At 42.7% G+C, this 22,957-nt stretch overlaps 1 protein-coding gene across 3 annotated transcripts in view; it reads left to right on the plus strand.

Moving 5' to 3' along the window:
* The window catches only part of CTNNA1 (catenin alpha 1), a 120,022-nt gene that overhangs the window by 94,532 nt on the left and 2,533 nt on the right, over window positions 1-22,957 (plus strand). For all 3 annotated transcript variants that reach the window (XM_082324558.1, XM_082324559.1, XM_082324557.1), the window contains exons 11-17: window positions 2,707-2,863; window positions 8,347-8,547; window positions 9,642-9,793; window positions 12,658-12,768; window positions 14,299-14,480; window positions 15,243-15,348; window positions 21,565-21,699. In XM_082324558.1, the coding sequence (XP_082180684.1) occupies window positions 2,707-2,863; window positions 8,347-8,547; window positions 9,642-9,793; window positions 12,658-12,768; window positions 14,299-14,480; window positions 15,243-15,348; window positions 21,565-21,699 (1,044 nt within the window). The remainder of the gene's footprint in view (window positions 1-2,706; window positions 2,864-8,346; window positions 8,548-9,641; window positions 9,794-12,657; window positions 12,769-14,298; window positions 14,481-15,242; window positions 15,349-21,564; window positions 21,700-22,957) is intronic.

The following is a 22,957-nucleotide window of genomic DNA, read 5'->3' on the forward strand; positions in this document are numbered from 1 at the left end:
GGCAGTAATCCCTGGGACATTACCCCAAGCAGATGTGTGAGACGTGTCCAGGATAACTTGCCTACGTACATGCTACGCTGTACATATTTGGCAGAGCGAAGGGTCTGATCGCCCCTGCTAAAACAGAACGTTGGAACCACTTTGCACATGGAGATAGAGTATGTGCTACAAAAAAGGACTGTTAAGCTGCATCTGCTGTCTTGAATTTCTTCCTGAGCACGTGCATACCTGTGTGGGTTTCCTAAGCTGTAGTTTTGTCTTCAGTTCCACAGTGACACTTGATAGCCTTTGACTTCCCCACCATCTCTAGCACTGCTGGCTGCTTTCCAAATGCAAGACATGTCTGTTTGTAAGGGAGATCTTACACGCTAGTTTTCCTTGGCCATTTTTTAAAAATATTTGCCTTGGCCATGCGTTTTTGCTGTTGTAATGTACAAAAAACTGTCCTTTTTTCAGTTGGACAAGCTGCCTGTTGGGAGGACGATGGTGCAGCTTGTGCCGCCTGCATTTGGATTTGGTGACGGCGCCCTGTTTGAGTTTCTTGAGCACTTGCAGAGCCCTCCACCTATGACAGCTCTTCTATTACATGTGGAGAGTTCCTTGATGTGGGCATCTGGGGTTGGACACGTGCTGTGGACAAAGATTAATTGTTTGGACAGCTGCTGCTGTCCAGACATACACCACGCAGGTACACAGGCCATATGTTCCTTCAGCATTAATGCTGACCTGTCTCAGTGCTTAAAGGATGTTTTCGTATCTGATATTAGTCAACGTAGCTAGAAGAGAGCAGGAGAAAATGTCCTAACCCTTGGTATGACCATCTTTTCTGTCTCAGTAGTTACGGTTACTATTAGGATAAAAGCTGAGACCAGATTTCTGGAGCGTTGTCTGTTTTACCCTTTCTGTTTCCAGGATGCTTGTTATTTGGATTCACCTTCATAAAACTTTGGATATCTAGATTTTGATTGTTAGGTGGATAATTCATTGCATCAATCAGACTGGGGCAAGAAATAGTGTTGCAGACCTCTTGAGCAGAGGACAGTTTCTTTTCTAAAACCTCTATTTCTGTTTGATTTTAAATTTTTAAACATCATTTTCTTGGGTGTTGCAAGGCTTTTTTCGGGGCTTTCAGGACTTGAGAACCATGATTTTAATGGGCAGCGTGAGGGTAGCTGGCCAGCGTGCCCCATGGCCGGCAGCAGCGCTCTCTCTGAAGGGACACCTGGTTCCTGCAGCTGCCTACACAGAAGGTGTGACTTCAGTGCCTGCTTTGAGGAATGGGAAGCAGCAGAGGACCCCATGTTCTTCATGAAGGACAGGGGTACTGTCGTTATTGGCAGGGTTCACAGGCACGTTTCGTCCCCATGGGTCTCCTGAACAGGTTGTAGCTCATGCCAGACTGTTTCTCGCATTTGTCTGTGTGATCGAACCCATCGAGCTCGTTGTGATTTGTGACCCAGACTTGCAGCCTCCATCTCCAGAGGCAGGATGGTAGCGTGGAGAGCAGTATAGCTTTTCTGTGGATTTTCCTCGGTCACTGCTCATTTCTAGCCTCCGTCGGGTGAATCAGCCTCCTTCTCCTGCCTGATTCATTCAGTGCCGTCGTGATACGTTTGACATCACCATCGTCTCCATGGTTAGTGAGTTATATATTTTTTTAAATGCTTTGTGATACTTTTAAACGGAGCAGGTAGGAAAGTAGATTTTGGAAAACCAGGAACATCTGGTGCTTGCATGTTTTCTTTGACAACTTTGTGAAATTAATATGGTCCTAAAATAGAGAAAAAAATTATGCATTGAACTTATAAGTTAATTAGCGCTAACTCTCAGGTGCTTGAAAACAAGGTTAGGATTGTCCTGTCGCTCTGACTGCGGATGGTTTCTCAGCCTGGCACGTTTCCAGGTCATTCTGCTGGAGCGTAGTGCAGCAGGAACAGGAGCAGGCTTTTGAGATTGCTTTCTTCCCACACCTGAAGAGGCTTTTTTGGTCAGTTAGTTGGCACAGCAGAAACTTTGTTACCTGGTAGTATGTGTAGCATTTGTTCTGCTTAGAAAAACAAGGATCTGGAGTAAATTACAGTCTTAGGGTTTGAAGAAAACGAGTAGGGGGGTGTTCAGGAGGAGCATCAAATAGTGGCCTCTCCTTCTATGCCCTGGCTAATCTAGCTCTTCCACAGCTGTAACAGAAATCTCAAGGTACTATAACAATTACCGGCAAGGTACAGAGTAAAGCTTTAAGGAAAAGAAAATAAATACAAATTTTATCTTTAATTTTATGTTTGCATATTGTTTCTACTTTAGACTGTGTAAGATTAATCCTTTTTTGACCTTTTTTCTCAGGTTCTGGCAAATAGCTTAGGAAACGCAGCCTCCAGTGTACTAAATGTCATCCTGTCTAAAATATTTAACAACACAACTTGCACTCAGAAAGCAACACCTTTTTAACATGAGCTGTTAAAGAAAGGTGAAGCTAGCTCGTGTGAATACTTGCCAAGTGTTTTTGTTTGTAATAACTAACCATAATAAATGTGGAAGCAGGTATGAGTTGGATGTGAGAGCAACAGAATAAACACTTTTGTGTTTAAACATCAAGTTCCTGAAAACTTATTAAACTTGCCTTGTTTGCTGTTGAGTTCATTGGATAAACATATGGAAACTAATTGTTTCGTTAAGGGTATGTTTTAAAAATCCAGAGGTGTTTTACAGGTCATTAACGCTGCACTGGCTCTGGCTGCTAAGCCCCAAAGCAAGCTGGCTCAAGAAAACATGGATCTCTTCAAAGAGCAGTGGGAGAAGCAAGTCCGCGTGCTGACAGATGCTGTTGATGACATCACTTCCATTGATGATTTCCTGGCTGTATCAGGTAATCAGGGGTTCGATCTCAGAAATAATTATTTTTGTAACTGAGCTTATTCCTGGAAATGGGTGGTTTCTATACATGTTCTGGAGTCTTCTCAGGTTTTTGGAATGGATGGTGTTGGTACGCTTCACCTGGCAAGCATCTTCTGCCGAGCGAGGTGTGAAAATAGAGCAGGAGATCTTGGCACAAGAAGAGGTATTTTTATAGCGTGAAAACAGCGATAGTTTAGTTCAGCAGGTACTGTAGAAACCTGTCATTGCACTTACAGCATGTGCATGCATAAATGTATATATTTACATGTCAGTAGGCAGATCAGCTTAAACATAGCGAAAGACACTTTATGTCTCAAGATTTTGAATTGCTAGCTGAACTACTGATGAATTACTATCTACCTACTGAAGACAAACCTCACTGGTAACATTGGGGGAAATAGAATATGTTTATGTTCAAGTTATGAACTAGCAAAAAATACGATCTCTCAATTCACCTTAGACTCTTATGTAAAACAAAAATATCAAACCATGGTCGTACAAGTTAATTAAAATAAAACTGTTCCTGTAGAAAATGTTATGGGAATATTTTTAACCATGTCAGATTCAGTAAAGTTTTTAAAGAAGATTGGATAATTATAATAGATTAATAATTCTATTTGGCAAAGTGCTTGCCAAGATAATCTGTTTTATCAGCATCATTGATAAAGACCTACTATTAGCTGCTGTGACCTAGAAATAAGGGGGGCACTTTTATTTCCACATCCTCTAATTCTGCTCTCATCAGAGGACACGGTGATATAACCACATGAATTGTGTCTGCGATAGCATTCACAAGTTACCACTACAAACTGAGGGTCTAATTTTCCTGGTGCAAGCAGGCTTGGGCATCTCAAGTGACCTAAAAACTGGTTGTAAAGAGAGATTTCACAGGAAGATGTGTTGCATTGGAAGTACCAGGTGAACGTATCTAGGAAATGTAGACAAAAACTTGCAGGCCTGAATTAAAAGACCATCCTTTTTTAATATTAAAAAAAGAAAGGGGGGGGAACAACCAAAACCCAAGTAATGTTTCTATGGTGAGTCACCTGTATTATCATACGTGTCGTATTGTGGTTCCCTGGGTTCTGAATAGAAATTTTCTTTGCAGTGAGTTAGCATAAATTTATTAGGCAATTGAATGTCCTGGTTCTTTGTATCTGTCTGCGTGCTTGTCGTTGCAGCAGTAGTTGAAATTGCACAGCTGCAAGGAGCCTATTTCTGGGGAAATATATTTAGAGAGAATTGTGTGCTGAAGTTCACAGCTCCACTTGGAGTTTGCCCACAAGAGCACAAAACATTTTAAAGAGAAAGAGCTGTTAGTCTGTGAAAACGCAGTCTGTATAAGCTGCCTTCCTGTATTTCACTTCCAGGTGTGGCTCAAAATGGGTTGAGCCACTGGAACTGAGTGGTCTCCATCCTCGTACAGGGCATTCGAGGAGATGGGTGCTCTGCTTTAGAGGGGACAGGTTATGGTGTTGGCCCACTGCTGAGTTGCTCTGAAGAGTTTCAAGGGCTTGGCAATAAGCAGGGGATGCTTCTTTTCTGAGGCAGTGACATGCTGACTTGGGAGAGACTTCACCTCGAGTGTGTGCTTGCCACCCAAAATGATGCCATGGAAATGCTGTAGTTTGAGACTACTTCAGATCCTCAAGTGCATTCAGCAATTATTTGTATGTGCTGCATTATCGAAGAGATGTTAGAAAAATATTAAAGCAATAAATATTGCTTTAAATATTATTTGTTTGAAGTTTGATAAATATTTTCCATATAAATGCCACAACTCCAATTCATCTGCTAAAAGCTTAAACATCTTTTTGGATAAAATTGTGATGAGTATGATTTATACCAGGTTCCATTTGGGGTTATTAGGATGTTTGTGCATAGTAGGGTTTTATCGGTTACTAACTGGGATGTAAGCAGAATTAAAAAGTGTCCTTGTGGGTCTGTGTGTGTGTGTGTCTGTATACATATAATAGCACATTCCTACAGCATGTTGTGCTGTCCATCACGAAGCGTATGCTTCATTGTTCAGTTTATGCTACAGAATTGTATTAACTATGCACAAGTACAGCTTGATGAAAGAGATGTTGGTTTTAGGTAATAGCAGACTCGTACAAGAATAAGGATACCTAAATGCACAGTGTTGCAGATAAGCTTGCAGGTTACATTATGTGAAGGGCATAGCATGAGAAAGGCCCTGTTGAGTTAGGACGATGGTCTGGTGGTGGCTAATTGTCAGTGCATGGGAGATTAATAGCAGAGGGATCCCGTAGACTGAAGATCTTTCCTATATGCTCCCAACCATGAGTGATTTGCAGCTCAGGGAGCTCCAGCGTCAGAGGTGCTATCTACTGAACAGTCCTTGACAGATTTTTCTCATTTAAGCTTCTGTTAGTTGCTCTTCCAACCATTGTAAACCGCTGGCATCTCCATCATCCTGTGCAAAATTCACAGCTTAACTGTGCTTTGTGTGAAGAACCTCCTCATTTTTGCAGTGTCGGCTATTCGCTTCATTTGATGCCCCTAGTTGTAGTAAAAGATGGTGAAGAGGTTTTTTCCCTACTATGCTGTTTGTAAATGTACAGACTTCTGTTGTACACTTAGTCAGTCATCTATTTCTTGACTGCTGAGTCTTTGCCTGTTTTCATTATTCCTCATTTCAAAGCTTTTCTGTACCTTCTGTAATTCTTATCCCTCTTGTCAGTGCCTTCCCTAAGCACTCTGGGTGTGTTTGTGTGCCCACTATCTCTGTTCTTTAGAGCAGAGATTGTGTAATTGTCAAATCCAATGTTCTGAAATTACCTGGATCTCCCTTGAGACCCTCTAAAAAAAAATCATTCCATTTGCTGCCTTCTGTTCCTCTGCTGCTGACAGAGGTTTACGCGAGAGACTGCCCTTCACAGTGAGCTATTTTGTCTTAAGAGCCTCCAGATGAATATTGCCTGGGCCCGATGATTGTCCTTCTTCGTTACAAGATGAATACTGTATTTACGAGTGTATGAACACTCAATAATTTGTTCCATAACCATGGCTACTGACACTGCTGCTTGACCTGGTTCCTCCAGCATCCCTTCTCAAGAGAGGGTCCAGCATGGAAATTGTTCTGAGACCTTCCATATGGGACACAGCAGAGAAGCAGAGTTACATTTATGCATCTGTGGCTTTATCTCCTGACTGTTGCTCTTAGGTTGTGATCTCCTGTAGCCCCCAGACTCCCTCACAGACTTCTTGGGATGTTTGCTTAATCCCTTTAATGGGGAGGTGGGTGGAGGTGGAAGGTGTTTGGTGGGGGTGGATTGAGGATTGACAGCCTTGGGGGACTTCTGTTAGCTTTTCACAGTTTTATGTATTTCCTTCTTTGATCTAAAAATCATTTTTATTGTAAAAATGTCTTTCCTCTTACCCTCTTACCTTGTTGCCAAACCACACCGTATTTTCCCTGTAGTTATTTCGGTAAGACAAGATCCCTTTGCCGTTGCCTGTGTTATATTCTATGTTCTATTCTGTTGATGTGAGATTTTTCTGTGGCTCAGCAGCAGGAAGGCTGTTAGCTTTGATGCAGGACGGCATTATCACGTCCCCAAAGGTACTGGCGATGAACCCGTGTGTCAGCATTTCTTGGGCTCTGCCACCCTGGCCTTAGCAGATGGCATTTTGTGCCAGACACTTGTGGTCCATATGCCTGTAGGACAGGTAGCAGTGGTTGTATATACAAGCGCACAGAACAGTGTCAAGTCTGATTTGCTATCGTCCGAATGGAGAGTATAACCAGAGTGGATGCACCTGACAGTCCCGTACTTCCCCGGGGGCCCTTGCAGGCTGCCCTGGGAGGGATTGTCTTTCCATAGAAGCATCTTCCTGGCAACTTTGCATCTGCAAAAGACATTAAATGATCAGCAGGCACTTAAATATTCATCCTCGTTTTGTCCATGCCTTTTATTAAAGTTCATATAATCCAAAGAGGCTTTTAAATGGTCTGTGGCTTAATTTATTCGTTAAGGAATTCAAGCAATAAACAGTCGGTGTTTTGGCCTGACGCCGGTGCTTTTTCTTTTTACTGTTGCAACTTGCAGGGATGTCTGTCTCTTGCTTTAAATACCAAAACTCCGTGTGCTCCTTGCTGCAGCTCTTGTACCTTGGCTGCCTGCTCACTGACTTGTCAAATCACTAATGAACCTGTGCTTACTCTCTCTTAGGGCCACATTCTGCCCTCAGCTGAACTTGTTCAGGCTGAGTTGCTTCAGAGGTATTTCACAAGTGTAATTTTTGTCCAGGTTGCTTACAGAAGTCTCAGAATATTGCACCTGGCTCTGTTAATTTTATGTAAATTAAGCGTAACTCTTCCAGCAGCAATCCTTTCAGCCAGTTTATACAAATCCTCTATCAGTCAACTCTATGTGCTTCTCGTCTCTACAAATGCTGCAAAATGGCTCTTTTACTACCTGCATAGGGAATAAAAGCCACTTCAGTGGCGCGGATTGGCAGTGTAGCATGATTAAGTCAATGGTAAGTAACACTGGAAACTATTTTAAGTGACAGCAGAAATGTTTCCAAGTTGGTTTCTTACCAAGCAGCCCAACTGCTGATGTTGGATGGCAATGTCGAAGTGTTGGTACTGATATATTAAAGAGGTCTCTAACAGTGCTTGGAAGACCTTTTGGGTAGGTTTCCTCAATGAGGATCCCCAAATGAGGATCCCAACCTCTCTAGGCATCTTCAGAAATCTCTTAGGGGTTTTTACTCATTTTGGGCCTCTTGGACTTGATAAATGGGGGAAAATATCTCTGTATAAGAAGGAAAACGTATATTCTGAAAGTAAATTACAGGCAGGGGTCCTGGCTTTATTTTCTGTTTTCTTAAGAGGCAATGAGTACTCTGTCGCTGGAACGCTTTCTGCATAAATCACCACATATGTTATGTGTCTTAAATTTGGATGGAGGACTAACAGTTTAATATTCTGTGATGGTGTGTGTGTGGTTGTAGGAAAACACTATGTAGGAAGCTAGAAACGTGCAGCGAGTGCCCCAGTCTATTAGAGCGTTGAGTGGGTTAGGTGTGGCACTGGGGAGGGTGCCTCATCGCCCCACACACGTGGCATGACGGAGGAGTGGCTTGCAAATATTTGGAATAAGGGCTTTGGCGGTCCAGGGGAGGAGTATGGAAAGAAACACGTTAGGGAGAATTCAGCTGAACTCAGCTTTTCTGTTGGTAAAACTGAGTAAAAACGGGGGCAAGAAGTGTGGATGCCAGTAGGCGAATGGACCGATGGGTTTTTTTTGACAGCTGGTTGGGACAGTCAGCTGTTTGCTGGTCATGGCAAGCTTAAAAATTAATGCTTTACGGCATCTTGTTGGACGTTTCATAGAGCAGGTCACAAACTGAGAAATTGCAATGCTGATGACTGCAACAGAAAAGAAGATATTACCGTCTAAATCCTTCTTCTTTTACCACCAGAGAATCATATTTTAGAAGATGTAAACAAATGTGTCATTGCTCTCCAAGAAAAAGATGTTGATGGTTTAGACCGCACAGCTGGTGCAATTCGAGGACGTGCTGCTAGAGTCATTCATGTTGTCACTTCTGAAATGGATAACTACGAACCTGGAGTCTACACTGAGAAGGTGTTGGAAGCAACGAAGTTATTGTCCAACACAGGTAAGAGCTGGTTACTCCCAAGATCCCTGAATTCATATTGCTTACAAGCACACGGACAACCAGATACTCTACCTGTGAAATCTATTAAAGACTCTATTTACATACTATAATGAAAATTAGTGGGGGTTGTTTGCAGAGCTGTTGCAAAATGAGAAATGTAATTTTGCTGTGTTGACTGGCTTAAAACTCAGCAGTGCACAAGGTTTCCCTGAATGAGCTTGCTGTCACTGACTGAGCTGTAGAAAGCTAAACACACCGGGGAATGAGTCCCAAACAGTGAGCCAGGGCTTGAAAGTTATGCTGATCGTCTTGCAGTATTGTACCAGGCTCTGTCAGTGTTCAGGATCCAGGAAGAAGATTTCTGCCTATTGGCTCAGTAGAATAAATTTGGGGTAATAATTCAGGGTAAACTTTGTAAAATATCTTTATAACTGTTAAAGAAACATGGTAGTTTGTAGTCACCCACCCCTAAACGATAAATTAGGGTGTTTCCTGTGAACTGGCTGGTAGCATCCATAAAGGCAAGGAATTATTCTGCTTGCTTCAGTGAGTGCTGTGCCAACTATTAGTTGTTGGGTTTGCTTTAATTACACCTTTGATGAAGAATCAAGGGTGACACTGAAGAAACAAACAGACTGTAAATGGTTCTGTGATGTTCTTCCTGGGCTGCAGTGGGTCACTGAAGTACAGCAGTGCAAGCAGTGCACTCTTCCAGTGCCTTCTTAAACTTGAGCTTTGTCGTGGTAATATTCTTTTCCACAAAAGTGATGTACATCTACAGAGAATATTAAACACATGCTTAATATTTTCTCCCATAGATTCTAACTGCTTCCCCAGTGTTTTCTCCTTGTCCACTAGAAGAGTGTGATAAACTTTTCACTGTCTAAGGGGAAAAAAACAAATAGCAGCATAGTAAAAAGAAATTGAAGTGAATGTAAGACTTGAGCTACAGTATTGGTGTCCTTCTATAACAAATGTTTTGAATTTAAATGGAACCACTGCAGAGTTTCCAGTGATAATTAACAACGAGGCACACACACACAGAAAATGGCACCGGGGTGGGGACTGACTGTTATTTTGTGTTCATAATTCAGTTATGCCGCGGTTTACTGAGCAAGTAGAAGCTGCTGTGGAAGCACTGAGTTCAGACCCTGCTCAGCCAATGGATGAAAACGAATTTATCGATGCTTCGCGACTGGTGTATGATGGAATACGAGATATCAGGAAAGCCGTACTGATGATCCGGGTGAGCATAACTGACTTAAACAGCCCTCTGTTTTTCTGCTCACTTTCCCTCACCTCTGTTGAACTCACATGCATCAGTTTTACTGAGAGCAGACAGTGTAAGATTTTTGTTTGGCTCATATTAACATTCTGAGTCTTAAAAACTGCTAATCACTCTGTGGAGTACTTCAGAAGTACGTTTTGATTCAAATTCATTAAACAGATCTGAGCATCAACGATAGCCAGAGTTGTGATGCTAAATACCCTTCACGCATCTTTTGTAATATCATGTTAATGCCTTGCTTGTTAATGTGCTAAAATCAGTGACCTTTGATTTAACAACAGCAAGTGGATTCTTAACTGTAGATGGTTTTTGACGGTTTGAGAGCTTAGAAATAAAACCTGATGGCTCTCTATTAAGTAAATTTTGAGAATTAATGCTAGTTAGTCAAAAACAGGTTTGGATGAGTTCAGTCTGTAGTTCCTAGAGCATGTAATTCGTTAATTGGCTAACCTCAGTAAACAGGGACCAGTTCATAGAGGCTTTGTCTCTTCTGTGTTTGCGTGTTTCAGGTGCAGTGAGTGTAACTTCCAAGTCCTAATTTCTGGGAGGTCAGGTAGCATTAGACTGGTAGGAGGCATGTGGGGAGGAGGCAGAAGGGCTCCTGCAGTTGATTGAAGGGATGCAGAAAAGAAAGTTCTGGTTGAGGCTGACCTATGGGCTTATTTCTTGAATCTTAGCGTGGTAAAAATGGGCAAGAGCCAGAGACAGCCAAAACAAATGCAGGGGGTTTATTCCTTTTATTCTTTTTCCCTTGTACCCCTCTGACTCAAACGTAAATGCCTTGTGGGGAAACTGACTTTGTCTTTCAGAACGGTAACCATGGCAGATGCATTTTGGTGATGGAGGATGAGGATGTACAGCCCCAGAATATATGTGATTAGAGTAACCATTGCAATAGTATCTTCTATGTTTGCTGCTTAAAGCAAAGAATCAGATGAAAAATCAGAAGAAAAGCTGACAACCACATATGTGCTCTCCATATATTTTTTTTCAAACTTAAGCTCAGGATTTACCGACAACCAATGTTAAATGAAGATACCAGTGCTTTCCTGCTATGCAGACAAACCAGTTTGATTCACCCCCTGCTAAAGTCCTTGTTATTCAGGACATGAAAGCATGACTGCCAATTCCACGTCGTCAGTAATTAGCCGAGCTGGCGATGCCAGGAATCCTGACGTTTCCCCTTGCGCCGCGTCTCTGATGTCAGGGTGCCACGGCTTTATTGCAGCTGCCAGTAGCTAACGGCAGCTCACTGGTGACACATCAGCGACCTATAAAAAAGTTAAAATGTTAGTATTTGTTGTCCAAAGGGCTGTGAGGTTCTAGAATGCATTTAGGATAGGAGAGTCATCCAAATGGAGATGCCAGGCCACCACTTCTCCAGGGCATTGTCTCAGACTCGACCACAGGAGTAACCACGCTCGCAGGGGGATGCTGCTAAGCTTGGATGGGGCAAACAAGCTGCTTCGCTTGAAACTTTGTCCGGTGGCAGTTGTTCTTTACAGCATCCAGAAGGAAAAGTCACTCAAGCACCTAATTCTTGTGTTTATGCAGTGTGTTTTCAAAACTAAAATCTTACTGTGTCTGTAGGTTATTGAAGTAAAGCTCTTTCCTCCCCAGTCCCCAGGCAATCTCTCATCACCCCCAGAGGAGTTTTTGCTCTCAATGACAGGTTGAAAGGCAGAATTACACTTTGTATGCCCCAGGTTGTTTGGGCTTTGGGATGGATGGGAAGAGAAGGGGGCTTGAGAATCATAAACAGTTTCTAAAGATGCAGCATAACTAGTTTCTTTAATTTTTTTCACTTTTTAAAATATCGATACACTGAGCTACTTACTAGTATATGTCCTTATGATGATTTTGTGAATATACTCTGTTCTTCAAGGCATGGAGAGGAGACAGTGGCTGAAATACCCTAGGTCTTGATTGTCAGCATACTCACCTTTGCTTTTTGGCAACTATTTTGTGTATCCATCTTTATTTTAACTGTATCACAAGATGTCTGTATTGGAAAGCAAGTTTGTAAAATTCAAATCATGGGAAAGAAATATGAAGAACAGGGACTTTATTTGCATCTTGTCTCTTAATCACAATTTATGGCATATATCAATGAAGTTCTTTGTTGATCCAGCTCTGCAAAATAGTCATGAAGTGCAAAAATGTAGTATTTTGACAAACATGCTGTTTAAACTTCATAAGCTTTATAAAAAGTTTGCCAGCTATAGACTGGCAGTAGCAAAAATAAACCTAGGCAAGCAGGAACTAGGTCAGATGTGTTTAGCCTACAGCATAGAAGCTGGCCCTTACTAGCTAAAAATTTTCAGCTTTTCCTGGGGGATAAGAATAAATTTCGATATATTTTATCTGTTGTTAATTTAGTTGATGCTTTGATTCATAATTGTGCTAAAGACGACGCCTGTGGTTTTGAACCAGGCCTTAAAGCTGTGTGTAATTTTAGCTTCAGAATCTCAAGTGAAGCTTTTACATTTAACCACGTTGCAAAAATACTGTTCGTTGTGCAAAAACTTTTTTTCTGTGTTTCAAATCCTGAGTGCATTAGCGTCCTGACAAATCTCAGATGTTTAGTTACTGGTATGTAATTTTGGGGATCCCTATGGTGTTTAACATGAGCAGTCAAGCATATGTAATCACACGTGTTCACAAGCTGGATACAGTCCTTGTATTTACCTTTTTGTTGAAAACATGGAATAATTTTTACCTTCACTTATTTCCATTCTCTGTACTTGAAAAACAATATTCTTGTTGATTTTTAGAGTCATGAAATCTGTTGTTTGACTCTGACTGAATTACTCTTTCCTCAGACTCCTGAAGAGCTGGATGATTCTGACTTTGAGACTGAGGATTTTGACGTCCGAAGCAGAACAAGTATTCAGACTGAAGATGATCAGCTCATTGCTGGACAAAGTGCAAGGGTAAGGAAGAAATCTGAGCATTATAAAACTGTGACCTGCCTTCAAGAAACAGTTCAACTGGCTTTGAAAATCCAGGTTAAATTTTTTGTGGGTGGTGGTGAAAATGTTGAATCAGAAAACTGGCATTCAGTTTTCTTCTGAAAAGGAAGTTAAGTGACATGCAGCATGTGTTGGTCTGATGGACGTCAGAAACGCCTATGTTTTATTTTGGATGTACTGAAAGATCAAAATCCTTTTAATACTGATGAACTATGTTATACTTTGACATCGCAGACGTTGTAGGCGCTGACATTAAATTAGGTGAGCTCCTGCAGGGAGATATGGGGCAAATCATTCCATTGTACTAATGTTATTTTCAACACACAAATACTAAATTTATGGGCAAGAAATAGATAACTCTGCAATTCAGGCATTTTTGTACAAAATGTCTTCTCACGCATGTGTTGGTGTGTGTTTGGCCACTGAGCATTTAATCAAGGCAATGTTGAGAGGAGCTCAAAAATGGAATAATTGAAACTAACTGCATTTCCTATGACTGTTAAAAATGAAAGCATTGATAGGCAATATATAATCATTAATAGGTGAAAACTTAAAATTAGTACATTGAAGGAAAAACAGGCCTTACCTATTGTTTTTATTTGACATGTCCCCTTCTGGATCAATAACAATTTACACTCTTGGGAGAGTGCCAGGAAAGGTTTTTTGTGAAGGCTCTTCTAGCCTGAAACCAGGCAAGAAGTAGCTAGGCCTTATTTATCAAGCTTCTGCCGCGTTGGCTTTAAAATTAGACTAACTGAGAGTATTTTTTATGTTCTCCTTCCTTGTACAGGCACTCTCTATTCCTGTATCCCTCTCTCCCCTTTTATTTAAATACAGACATTTCTAATTTACCTTTTAGCACAGCTGCTGCCAGAGGCTTTTTTTTGTACCGAAGACTCCTTTTCACCTGCTCCTGGAGGCATGAATGCTCCTAGAATTTATGAAGGCAAGGGCACTGAGGCTCATACAGGCTGTAAACCTAGTCTAATAGATTTTATTCAGGAGTAAGCACATACTCTTCATTTTCACTTACTCCTTCCTCCGTATGCATTTTTCAAAATAGTACACCTAGTTTTTTGCAGGAAAGAGACTCGTAATATTTCTTCTGTGCATTGCAACGCTGAAAGATACCCAAGTGGAACTTCCTTTTGAAACTCTTAAATTTTGTAGAAAAGGCAAGTCCCTCCTCTTTATGCAGTTTTTCTTTGATGGATGGTAATATCTGGCAAATTTGTTTGGTGCCTAACAATTTTATCATGCAAATGCCCGTGTTCAGGTGTCAGCTTGTCTTTCTGGGCACTCTTTCTTAAGAAAGACCATAAACTTTAGTTCAAAATGGAAGGAAATGGTTCTGTAAAGCCCCTAGGTAGAGGATTGCTATTAAAGTTTTATCCCCCATCTTCATGACTTAAATTGGTTATTAGTGAAATGTTCCAAAAAGCCTTCTACAAGCGGCGGCATAAAGCAATGTGAGAAAACTCTCTCTTTCAGGCTATCATGGCTCAGCTCCCTCAAGAGCAGAAAGCTAAGATTGCTGAGCAAGTTGCAAGCTTCCAGGAAGAAAAGAGTAAATTGGATGCTGAAGTATCAAAATGGGATGACAGCGGTAATGATATAATTGTTCTGGCCAAACAAATGTGCATGATTATGATGGAAATGACAGACTTCACCAGGTGAGTCTTTTTAATTTGTGCACACACCGCCTTCTCTCAGAACTGGCTGGGATGCTGATCTTTCAATGAAATATTTTGCAAGTACTCATAAGAGTCTTGCTTCTTATAATTTCCTTTAGATGTTACCCTATTAAAGCCTGAGTATTAACTCGGGAAGTGCATTACTATGCAGTGACTGGGCGGTAATAACTGTTTAAATTGATCTATAGATACAGAGAAGTTATTGCCTGTCTTTCTTTCTTTCTTAAGGGTGATTTTTGTCCCAAGGAATATATATATATATATATTTGCTCAGTTTCTTACAACATTAAATTCTATGGGCTTCTTGATATTGCTATACTGCAGAAATAGTTCCTAGTACGGTTATTTGCAAAAGAAAGAGAGCAGTTTTGATGCCTTTTGAAATTAATTTACCAGATTTTATACAACACTATTTTTTAAATTTGATGTTGCATTCCATGGAAATTGCAAATCTGTCATCTAAAATGTTATCTCTTATCATCATTAGGTTGCTTAAAAGGGTAAAATTTAAGATGTTTTTATTCCTAGATTTAAAATACGGGGAGGGGCTGGAAGGGGGAAACTGTCTTGAAAATGAAGGTGCTGTAATGGCTACACCTGCCTGTTTCTGTGCAACCTTATTCATGCAGTTTGGGCGAGGCATCACTTCCAGTACTATATGGAACAGGATGAGTAAAGCAATATATAGTTCACTCTTCCAGTTTTCTGGTGCTAGAAGGTAGACTCTGTTCTGTTTTGCAGAGGTAAAGGTCCACTGAAAAATACGTCAGATGTGATTAGTGCAGCCAAGAAGATTGCAGAGGCTGGGTCAAGGATGGACAAGCTGGGACGGACTATTGCTGACCATGTAAGTCACAATTCATCTTCATAAGCCTCCAGCACGAATGAGCAATAGGAGATCTTTCAGTACTGCAGACATGATGAACAGAAGAAAATGTGTTTAGTTTTGATGTTTTGGGGTTTTTTTAACTGATTTTCCAGATTTGCTGCTAGAAAATTCTAGCCTTTCCTTTCTAGCTGCTCTCCTGCCATCCTAAGCAGTGTAAGCGGCTAAATATGTCCAGCAGTAACACTTGCAGCTCCTTGGATTAAATCAAGCACCTACCATTTTAAGGTAGCGATATGCCAACACTGCTTCACGTCACATAGTATCTAGGCCAATTTCTCTAACTGAAGAGGATGGAAACTGAATTCGTGTTGCTTCTGTCATGCTCAGAATATGCCCAATGCTTTCCAAAGCAATGACGAGACTGCACAGGCAACTCCATAATCATTGTACGTGGCCTGTTGCACAACCTTTAATATTATTTTTGAGACAGCTTTTTAATATTAACAATTCTCAAATGCCCCGTAGACTGACTGGTGAGATTGTCAAAACGCTCTAGTATTTTTTTTCATTGTCTAGTCAGCGTTGATGAGGACTTTGAGGGAGGCACATAGTGACCCAAGCATTTTCTACACTGTCCCAGGCTGTTGTGCGTGGTGTTGTGCTATATGTACAAAGGTATTTGAAAAGAATTCTATAGGATTGAATGAATATGGGCCAGCTCAGGGTTTTATGCACTGCATCTGCCTGTCCTGAGCCACTTCAGAAACTGGGTTGGGCCAAGCAAAAGCGCCTTTGGTGTCGGTCCACACCCAAATTGCAGAGAAACATCAGCATTAGTAATAATATTCTGCCTTCAAGAGAGACCCTGAAATGCAGGTAGGTTAAGTCTGAGATCATGGACTAAACTTTATTTTGTACAGCTGTCACTTGCTTTTCAGGCCTTCTCTGAATGTAAATTCATAATGCAAGGTTTTAAATAAAACCGTGTTCCTTTGGAAGTAAATCTTTGTAATGCAGATCTCTCTTTAAATGTTGCATCCAGAGGATGTCGTCTTCACCCTAATTTATTAATGATGCAGTGAGAAATGTTCGATGGGGAGATAAAGTCGAAAAGTGCTTTTTAAAATAGGTCTCCTTGCTATAGCATTTTGACAACCGTATTTCTGGAAGAATCAGGTGCGCTGCTGCTGTAGGTAAATGAAGCAAAGAGCAGTTTGCGTTATAGATCTCAGGGGATCCTGGGCTGAAGGTTTACAATGTGGTTTTTTTTTTTTTTTTTTTAATTCACATGTTTTATGCAAACGTGGTATATGGTTTTCTGCACCAAGCCATTTCAAAATATAGAAGAAAACTAAATGGCTCCTTTTAGAAGAAGTAAAGTCCCTAAAAATGTAAAATATTAAGCACATGTTTGAAGATAAATATGAGCAGGACGGTACAGTTAGTCATTTTGACAAGAATATAGCTTTTTTTCCTGACTCCATACTCTACTAATACTTTCAGCTTGCATATTTCATTAGATATGCTTACATGCTCTTTAGAAACTTGTTAATGTAGAACTATCTGACAGTTACAGAGGACGTACAGTGCAACCATTTCAGCGGAGCACTAATGCCTTCCTATGCCTAATACGGGCCTTTAACAGATGGATGGGGTTTTATGTCCTGTTCGCCATGTGACACCGGGTGAATCATGGCCCCTCGTGTTAGTGTGTCAGGAACTCCTGACTCCTGCCGTCAGGCAGTTTTACAGCACATTTCCTTTGAAACCATAAAAGCTATTATCCAAGGTATTTCACGTCTCTTGAAAAGTGTCTAGCCATCAGCTGGCAGATTTTCCCAAAGGTGTTCCATCTTTCACTCAAAGCAGCAGTCTGCTTGTTTTGAATGGGGGAATGCGAAGAAGTTATGAGTACGACACAAATGAAAATGATGTGCAGCAAGACAATGATTCTCCATATTATTTTTTTTTTCAATGTTGAAATACTTGCAAAGCAACAGAAAAATTCTGTTGCTTTTTCTCTTTGGTAGTGGTGGGAGGTTGTATCAGTATCTGATCATTAAATGGAAAGGAGCTGGGGGGAAGGGGAGAGATTGCCCCACTTCCCAGTGAAACGCTCCAGCAGGCTCTTGCTGTCGGGACTGGTCCATGCGCTGCGGAGGCTGGTCCGGGGATGTGCTCCGGGCACAGGCTGACGGCTGTCCTGGATGGGGGCTGCTGGCACGCGTTGCCACGTGCCTGTCCTGCCACGGCGGCTGCTTCCCCTAAATGCCTGCTCCCGGCTTCTCTAACCAAACAGTGCCGAGCCCGGCTGTTATGTAGGGCTGGCAGGGGCATTTTGTTGTGAATTATTGCTGCCCTAAACTGGAGATGGAGTGGGAGGAAGAAAAGTCTCTGTGCTTGCTTGCTTACACCTACCAGACACGGGGGGGGGGGGTGGGGGTTGTGTGCTTGTCTTAATCAGCACACACCACAGGAGAGCTCTTCTGCCTTTCCCTGCCCCTTTTCTTTGCAAAAAGGGAGAAAAAGGTGATTCTGCTTCTCCACAGGCTCAGCTGGGGTGGTAGGAAGCAAACGTGTGTGCGTGTTTGCTCTGTCCAGGATGGATCCTGGATTTGACTTCGAGCAGCCAGCTTAGCTTTTGCCAACAACCACCATGGAGTCTGTGGCAGCATCTCATTTTGTCATTTTGGGGGGTTTGGGGAGGTGGGGTGTCCTCCAACACACATTTGTTTCTGTCTACAATGCAGCTATCTGCTGCGACCGTGTTGTGGGAATCATCCCAAGCTAGCTCTGCAGACGGGTTTTTTTGTGTCTGTGGCTGTTGTAGGTTAATGCGATAATGTAATCTTTCTTAATCAGTGTTGAAATTGTTGCCTTTTGGGTTTTTTGGTTTTTATCTGAGTGTTCCTGCGTAGGAAGGGACAGGGCTCGTACAGTCATCTGCAGTGCCTTTTGTTGATGTTCTTTTTTATCTTGTGCTACATCTCTATTCAAACATCATCTGTCTTTGAACTGAATTCTCTATTCTGCTCATAGAAATAGCACACAGAGTCAAGGATGTGGTTTTCCAACTCACGTCATATTGATATATACAACCGAATAATATTTCCTATTCCACTGCTTCCCCCACTAATGTTTTTCTGTCTCCTTCAGCCACTGGTAAACATGCCGCAGCCTCTTTCCTTGAGAGTGTCTTTCCTTAAATGGTTTCCATAAACTCACAACCATAAAGTACCTTGAATTGTTTAGCGGTCCTTCTGACATGCCGTATTGTGCATTTGTCAACATTCAATTCAATCTGCCGCTGCGCTGCTCGTTCACTTTGTTAGATGAGCTGTTTGGGAGATGGAGAGCATTTTCCAAAATGGTAATTTCAGCTTTTCATTAGCTCTTTGGCCGATGCTATTTGTGGACTTTCTCTAAAACATCTTGTACTGCTGACTAATATTGATTAGCTTAAAAAATTAACCTGCAAGCTTTGCTGCTTTGTTATTCACGGTTTTCGCTTCACTGATGGAAGCAACGTGCCTACGTAAGAGTTGCAGATACTTGGGGTGTTTTCATGAGCTTTCCTTGGGAATAAGAAGGTGATTTCTGTAGTTTATGGACACACAGGGTCAGATGCCCATAAAGCCATCCAGATCTCCACAGCCTGTGTTGCACAGCCTGATCTGCTTGTCCCAGCTTGCCAAAAATCCCGTCGTAGCGCATTGTGTGTACGTGTGTGTGTGCTGCCTTAGATCACAGCTCAGCAGCCTGCCATACAGAGGCATCGTTAGATGCAACATATAGTACAGCTGTTTTCTCTCCGCTGTGCTGAAATACCACATTGGCTTAAAAAACCCACTTGTTCTGGCCCTGGAAAAAAACAAATTCATGTATTAGCTACACTCACCTTCCTTTCAGAGCTAAACGGCTGCGACGGCAGATCAGTTACTGGTGTGGGAAGCAAATGGTCCGTCTGAATGTGAGCCCCTGTTTGCACACCACTGCTTGTGCGACGTGACGGTCTGTTCTGGCGCAGTCTCCTTTTGTGCCTTTTATATACAGGGAAACTTTGGATCCTGCTTCCATCTTGTACAGCTAGAACTGTAGCTAAGGAGAGAAGGTCTGCAGTGAGAATTAGGGCTCAGACCCTGCTGCTGGCACCCAAGAGGGGATTTTTACCTTGCTCTGAAAGGAGAGGAGAGGCTGTGTGGCCATAAGCAATAAACCTGAGCTTCAGCGAAGCCTAAAGTAGTAAATCGGTGCTACATTTAAGGTTATTCTTCCAAGCATACCGTGTCTATTATGAATCTTCATTTGACAGTCCGTTGTGCAGGATCAGGGTACTAGATGGGATGGGATTTTGCTGTGAACAGGGGTGTGTGGAGAAGAGCTCTCGCAGGCTGTGCCGCTCTCGGAATCACAGCAGGGTCTGGTTGGTGGGAAGAGCAAGCAGGTGCTGGGTGAAGAGACGTGGATGCTGCTTAGACCAAGACTCTTCTTTCCTTGTCATATCTAATCACTGGTAAATCACTGCGGCCGCTTGTGGTTTCTGTGGTGGTTTTGGTGCTTGTCTGGAGGCAGCCAGTGCCAGGCTTCTCCGGGACGAGCAGCTGGGTGGGCAGACCTGCAGCTAACGCGCTGCCTGGAGGAGAGAAGGGGAGGGTGGTGTGCCCTGCTTGCCGTCGAGTCAAGCTGAGCTGTGGGGCCAGGCAAAAGCATTTGGATTTTGTACGGGAGTGCATGCGTGTGTATAGGGTGCTAGAAAGCCTGCAGTTAGTGATCGGGGATTGTGTACCAAGACCCTGGATGGCGGAGATTTAAGGAGTTTCTGGATGGGGTGCAACCGTCTAGGAAGGATGGAGATCACTGCAGAGTCTGCCTTCGGTCTACCAGAACATGACCTGTCGGGCCGTAATATCCCCGGCATCCCTACTGCAATAGCTTCTGCCATCGTGAATATATCCAGGCTGGTTTAAAATCTGTTACCTTGGGCACTGCTTGCAGCACAGCCAGTGATGTCTGGAGGTCAGAGCTGGCCAGCGGCCCAAGTATTTACCCAGTCGCGAGATGTTTGGTGCCCCGCGCTGGGGTGCAGCAGCCCTCGGTGCCCCGCTAGTGCCGCATGCACAGGGCAGGAGCGTGGCACGCATGTCCTTGGGTTTCTTCATCAGCAGCGTGAGAGGCTGGTGGGCAAAGGGTCTGTGGAGTTCAGTGCGTGCCAGCTGCTTTAGTCACTAGTCTTCATACGGCCAGAGCGTGCCGGTAGATCTGAGATGGCCCGTTATTCTTCGGAGAAGCGATGCTGGCCCCCATGCTCACTGCCGGTTTTAAAGCTACTGCGGGACTGGCGTGGGTAGTAAAAGGCTTCCCGTAGCCTTTTTGTCTTATACTTGCAGATCCCGTTCTGGACTGTGGCCGCCCCTCAGCAGGGCTCCTCTTGTTTTGAAATCCAGCGTGAGACTGGCTCATTAATCATCTCGCCGCTCGGCTCTGCAAAGCCAGGGATGGCCCTTCGTTTCTGTCCGAGAAAACAGCTTTCTGAACTGCACTGCAGTCTCCAGTACCTACGTAGTCTTTCAATTGCAAAGCTGAAAAAGTTACTTTTATCTTACGGATGAGTGCTTCAGCAAGCACTTTAAAAATTTTATTTCATGCCTGGTGAGGAATCTAGTTTCCACGCTGCTAAGAAATGGGAGCAGAAGTCAGGAAAATATCTACTTTCTGGATATAATTGAGTAACTGTCAGGTTTATCATTTCCTAGCTTTAAATACTTAAGATTGGAAATCGAGGCTGGATTTGGTAACATCTGCTAGTTGCAACTTTAGGTCTTGGATGTCAATCCATTGCTGCTGTGTCCTGTGCAGTGTACAGGGAGGACCTTTTGTAGTTAAAAAACCTGCTCTGGAAAGGTTAGGTAACCCTCCTCCTCCTCCTCCTCCTCCTCCTCCTCCTCCTCCTCGCAGGGACCTCAAGGGCAGCTGTGCAGCTGAAAGGATCCCGGTGATTTTGTCCAGCGGCTGCCGCTGTGTTCTGATAGCCCGTGTTTATTGCTTCTGTTTTTTTCTGTGTATTTAGTGATGCCCAGGTATTGCTCATTTGTCTTTTGAAAACCAAAGCTCAGCGGAAAGTGGAATAATCTCTGGAGCACCTTTGCTATTTCAGAATTGTCTGGTTTCTCCCTAAATGATTTCTGTTTCAGTTTTCGTGATTGCAAAGTGAAACTTGACCTTTTGTTTTTCCAGTGCCCCGATTCTGCATGCAAGCAGGACCTCCTAGCCTACCTGCAGCGCATCGCGCTGTATTGCCATCAGCTGAATATCTGTAGCAAAGTGAAGGCTGAAGTTCAAAACCTCGGAGGGGAGCTGGTTGTGTCTGGGGTATGTATGAGCTATGACATGTCCGGTTCATGCGGTTTTTCTTCCACGGGTAACAATTATTCCAAGCTAAGCTTTTACGCTAAACAGTATAGAATATAGACAAAAGATTTTGGAGCATTCAGTCAAAGTTTTAATGTATGCAGAGTTTATAATACTGCCTGTATTGCCTCATTGTTCTTGGAGGAAACACTGTTTCAAAGGGGGGAAAGTACAAATACAGACTTCACTTTTCCTTACTCAGCTATGTTTGTAGACAGATTCACTTTACCTTTGTGTAATCTACTGTTTTTCCAGACTGTTTTTCACTCTTTGTGAGGTTAAATCACTTTAATCAGCATAGCTAAACCCACCCCATGTCCCTGCACAGCCTTGGAACATACTGGGGTCCTGCAATGCTCCAGAGATATTAATATTTCAAAATAGCCGTGCCCTGACGAGTGCAGGGATTTTTAGCGGCTGCTCTGTTTTATGACAGCTGAAAGCTGCCGTAGGCCAGCCTGCTTCCATATTCTAGCCATTACTTAGCAAGTAAGTTTTTCACTGTAGTTCATGAAATGCTTCCTCCTAAGGGGAATCTAGAAGATGGATATGTGGGGGGAGGGAAGTAGAGCTAAATTCTTAATTTCTTCTGGCGTATTCTTCCTTGCCCTAGACAGGTATGTTTGATCACGTTGGTGCTTTTGCCCATCCGTGTCATGACTGAGGTAGGAGGTTTGAAGAAGGGGCAGAAATGGCTGGTAGTCCAGTATTGCTATCTGAATCGTTAAAAGCAAATGCAAAAAAAACTACCCCTTCTGCCATTGAGATATTTCAAATGCTTAAACTTATTAGCACATCTTTTTTTCTCGCAAACAAGCTAGAATTGTAGAACGAGTGCCTGGGGACAGCAGCAGCTGAGGGAGGTCTGCAGCAACCTGCTGCAGAAGCAGCGGTGGGGATGGACCACCCTTGCATCAGCTTGGCACCTTCGCAGGGGAGCCGGGCTTCTCTGCTGCACCTCCTGCTGCTGCCAGTCCCACGTGCTCGGATTTCCAGCACAGCGGAGCCGAGTGATGAGATGTAATGAAACATGTGTTGCTGTGCGTCTCTGTTGCATGCCTGATGTCCTATTAGCTGGAAGGCTGAAGGCATCGTGCTGTCAAAGGAGTAGATGTGTCATTATGCAATAATACGTACTCCAGGGTTTTACTGCAGTTATTCAGTGTCTTCAGAATTTACATACCCTTCTGCCATAAATTAGTTATATGAACAGGCTGGC

The sequence above is a fragment of the Platalea leucorodia genome, assembly GCF_965183815.1.
Source record: "Platalea leucorodia genome assembly, chromosome: 11".
NCBI lineage: Eukaryota > Metazoa > Chordata > Aves > Pelecaniformes > Threskiornithidae > Platalea > Platalea leucorodia.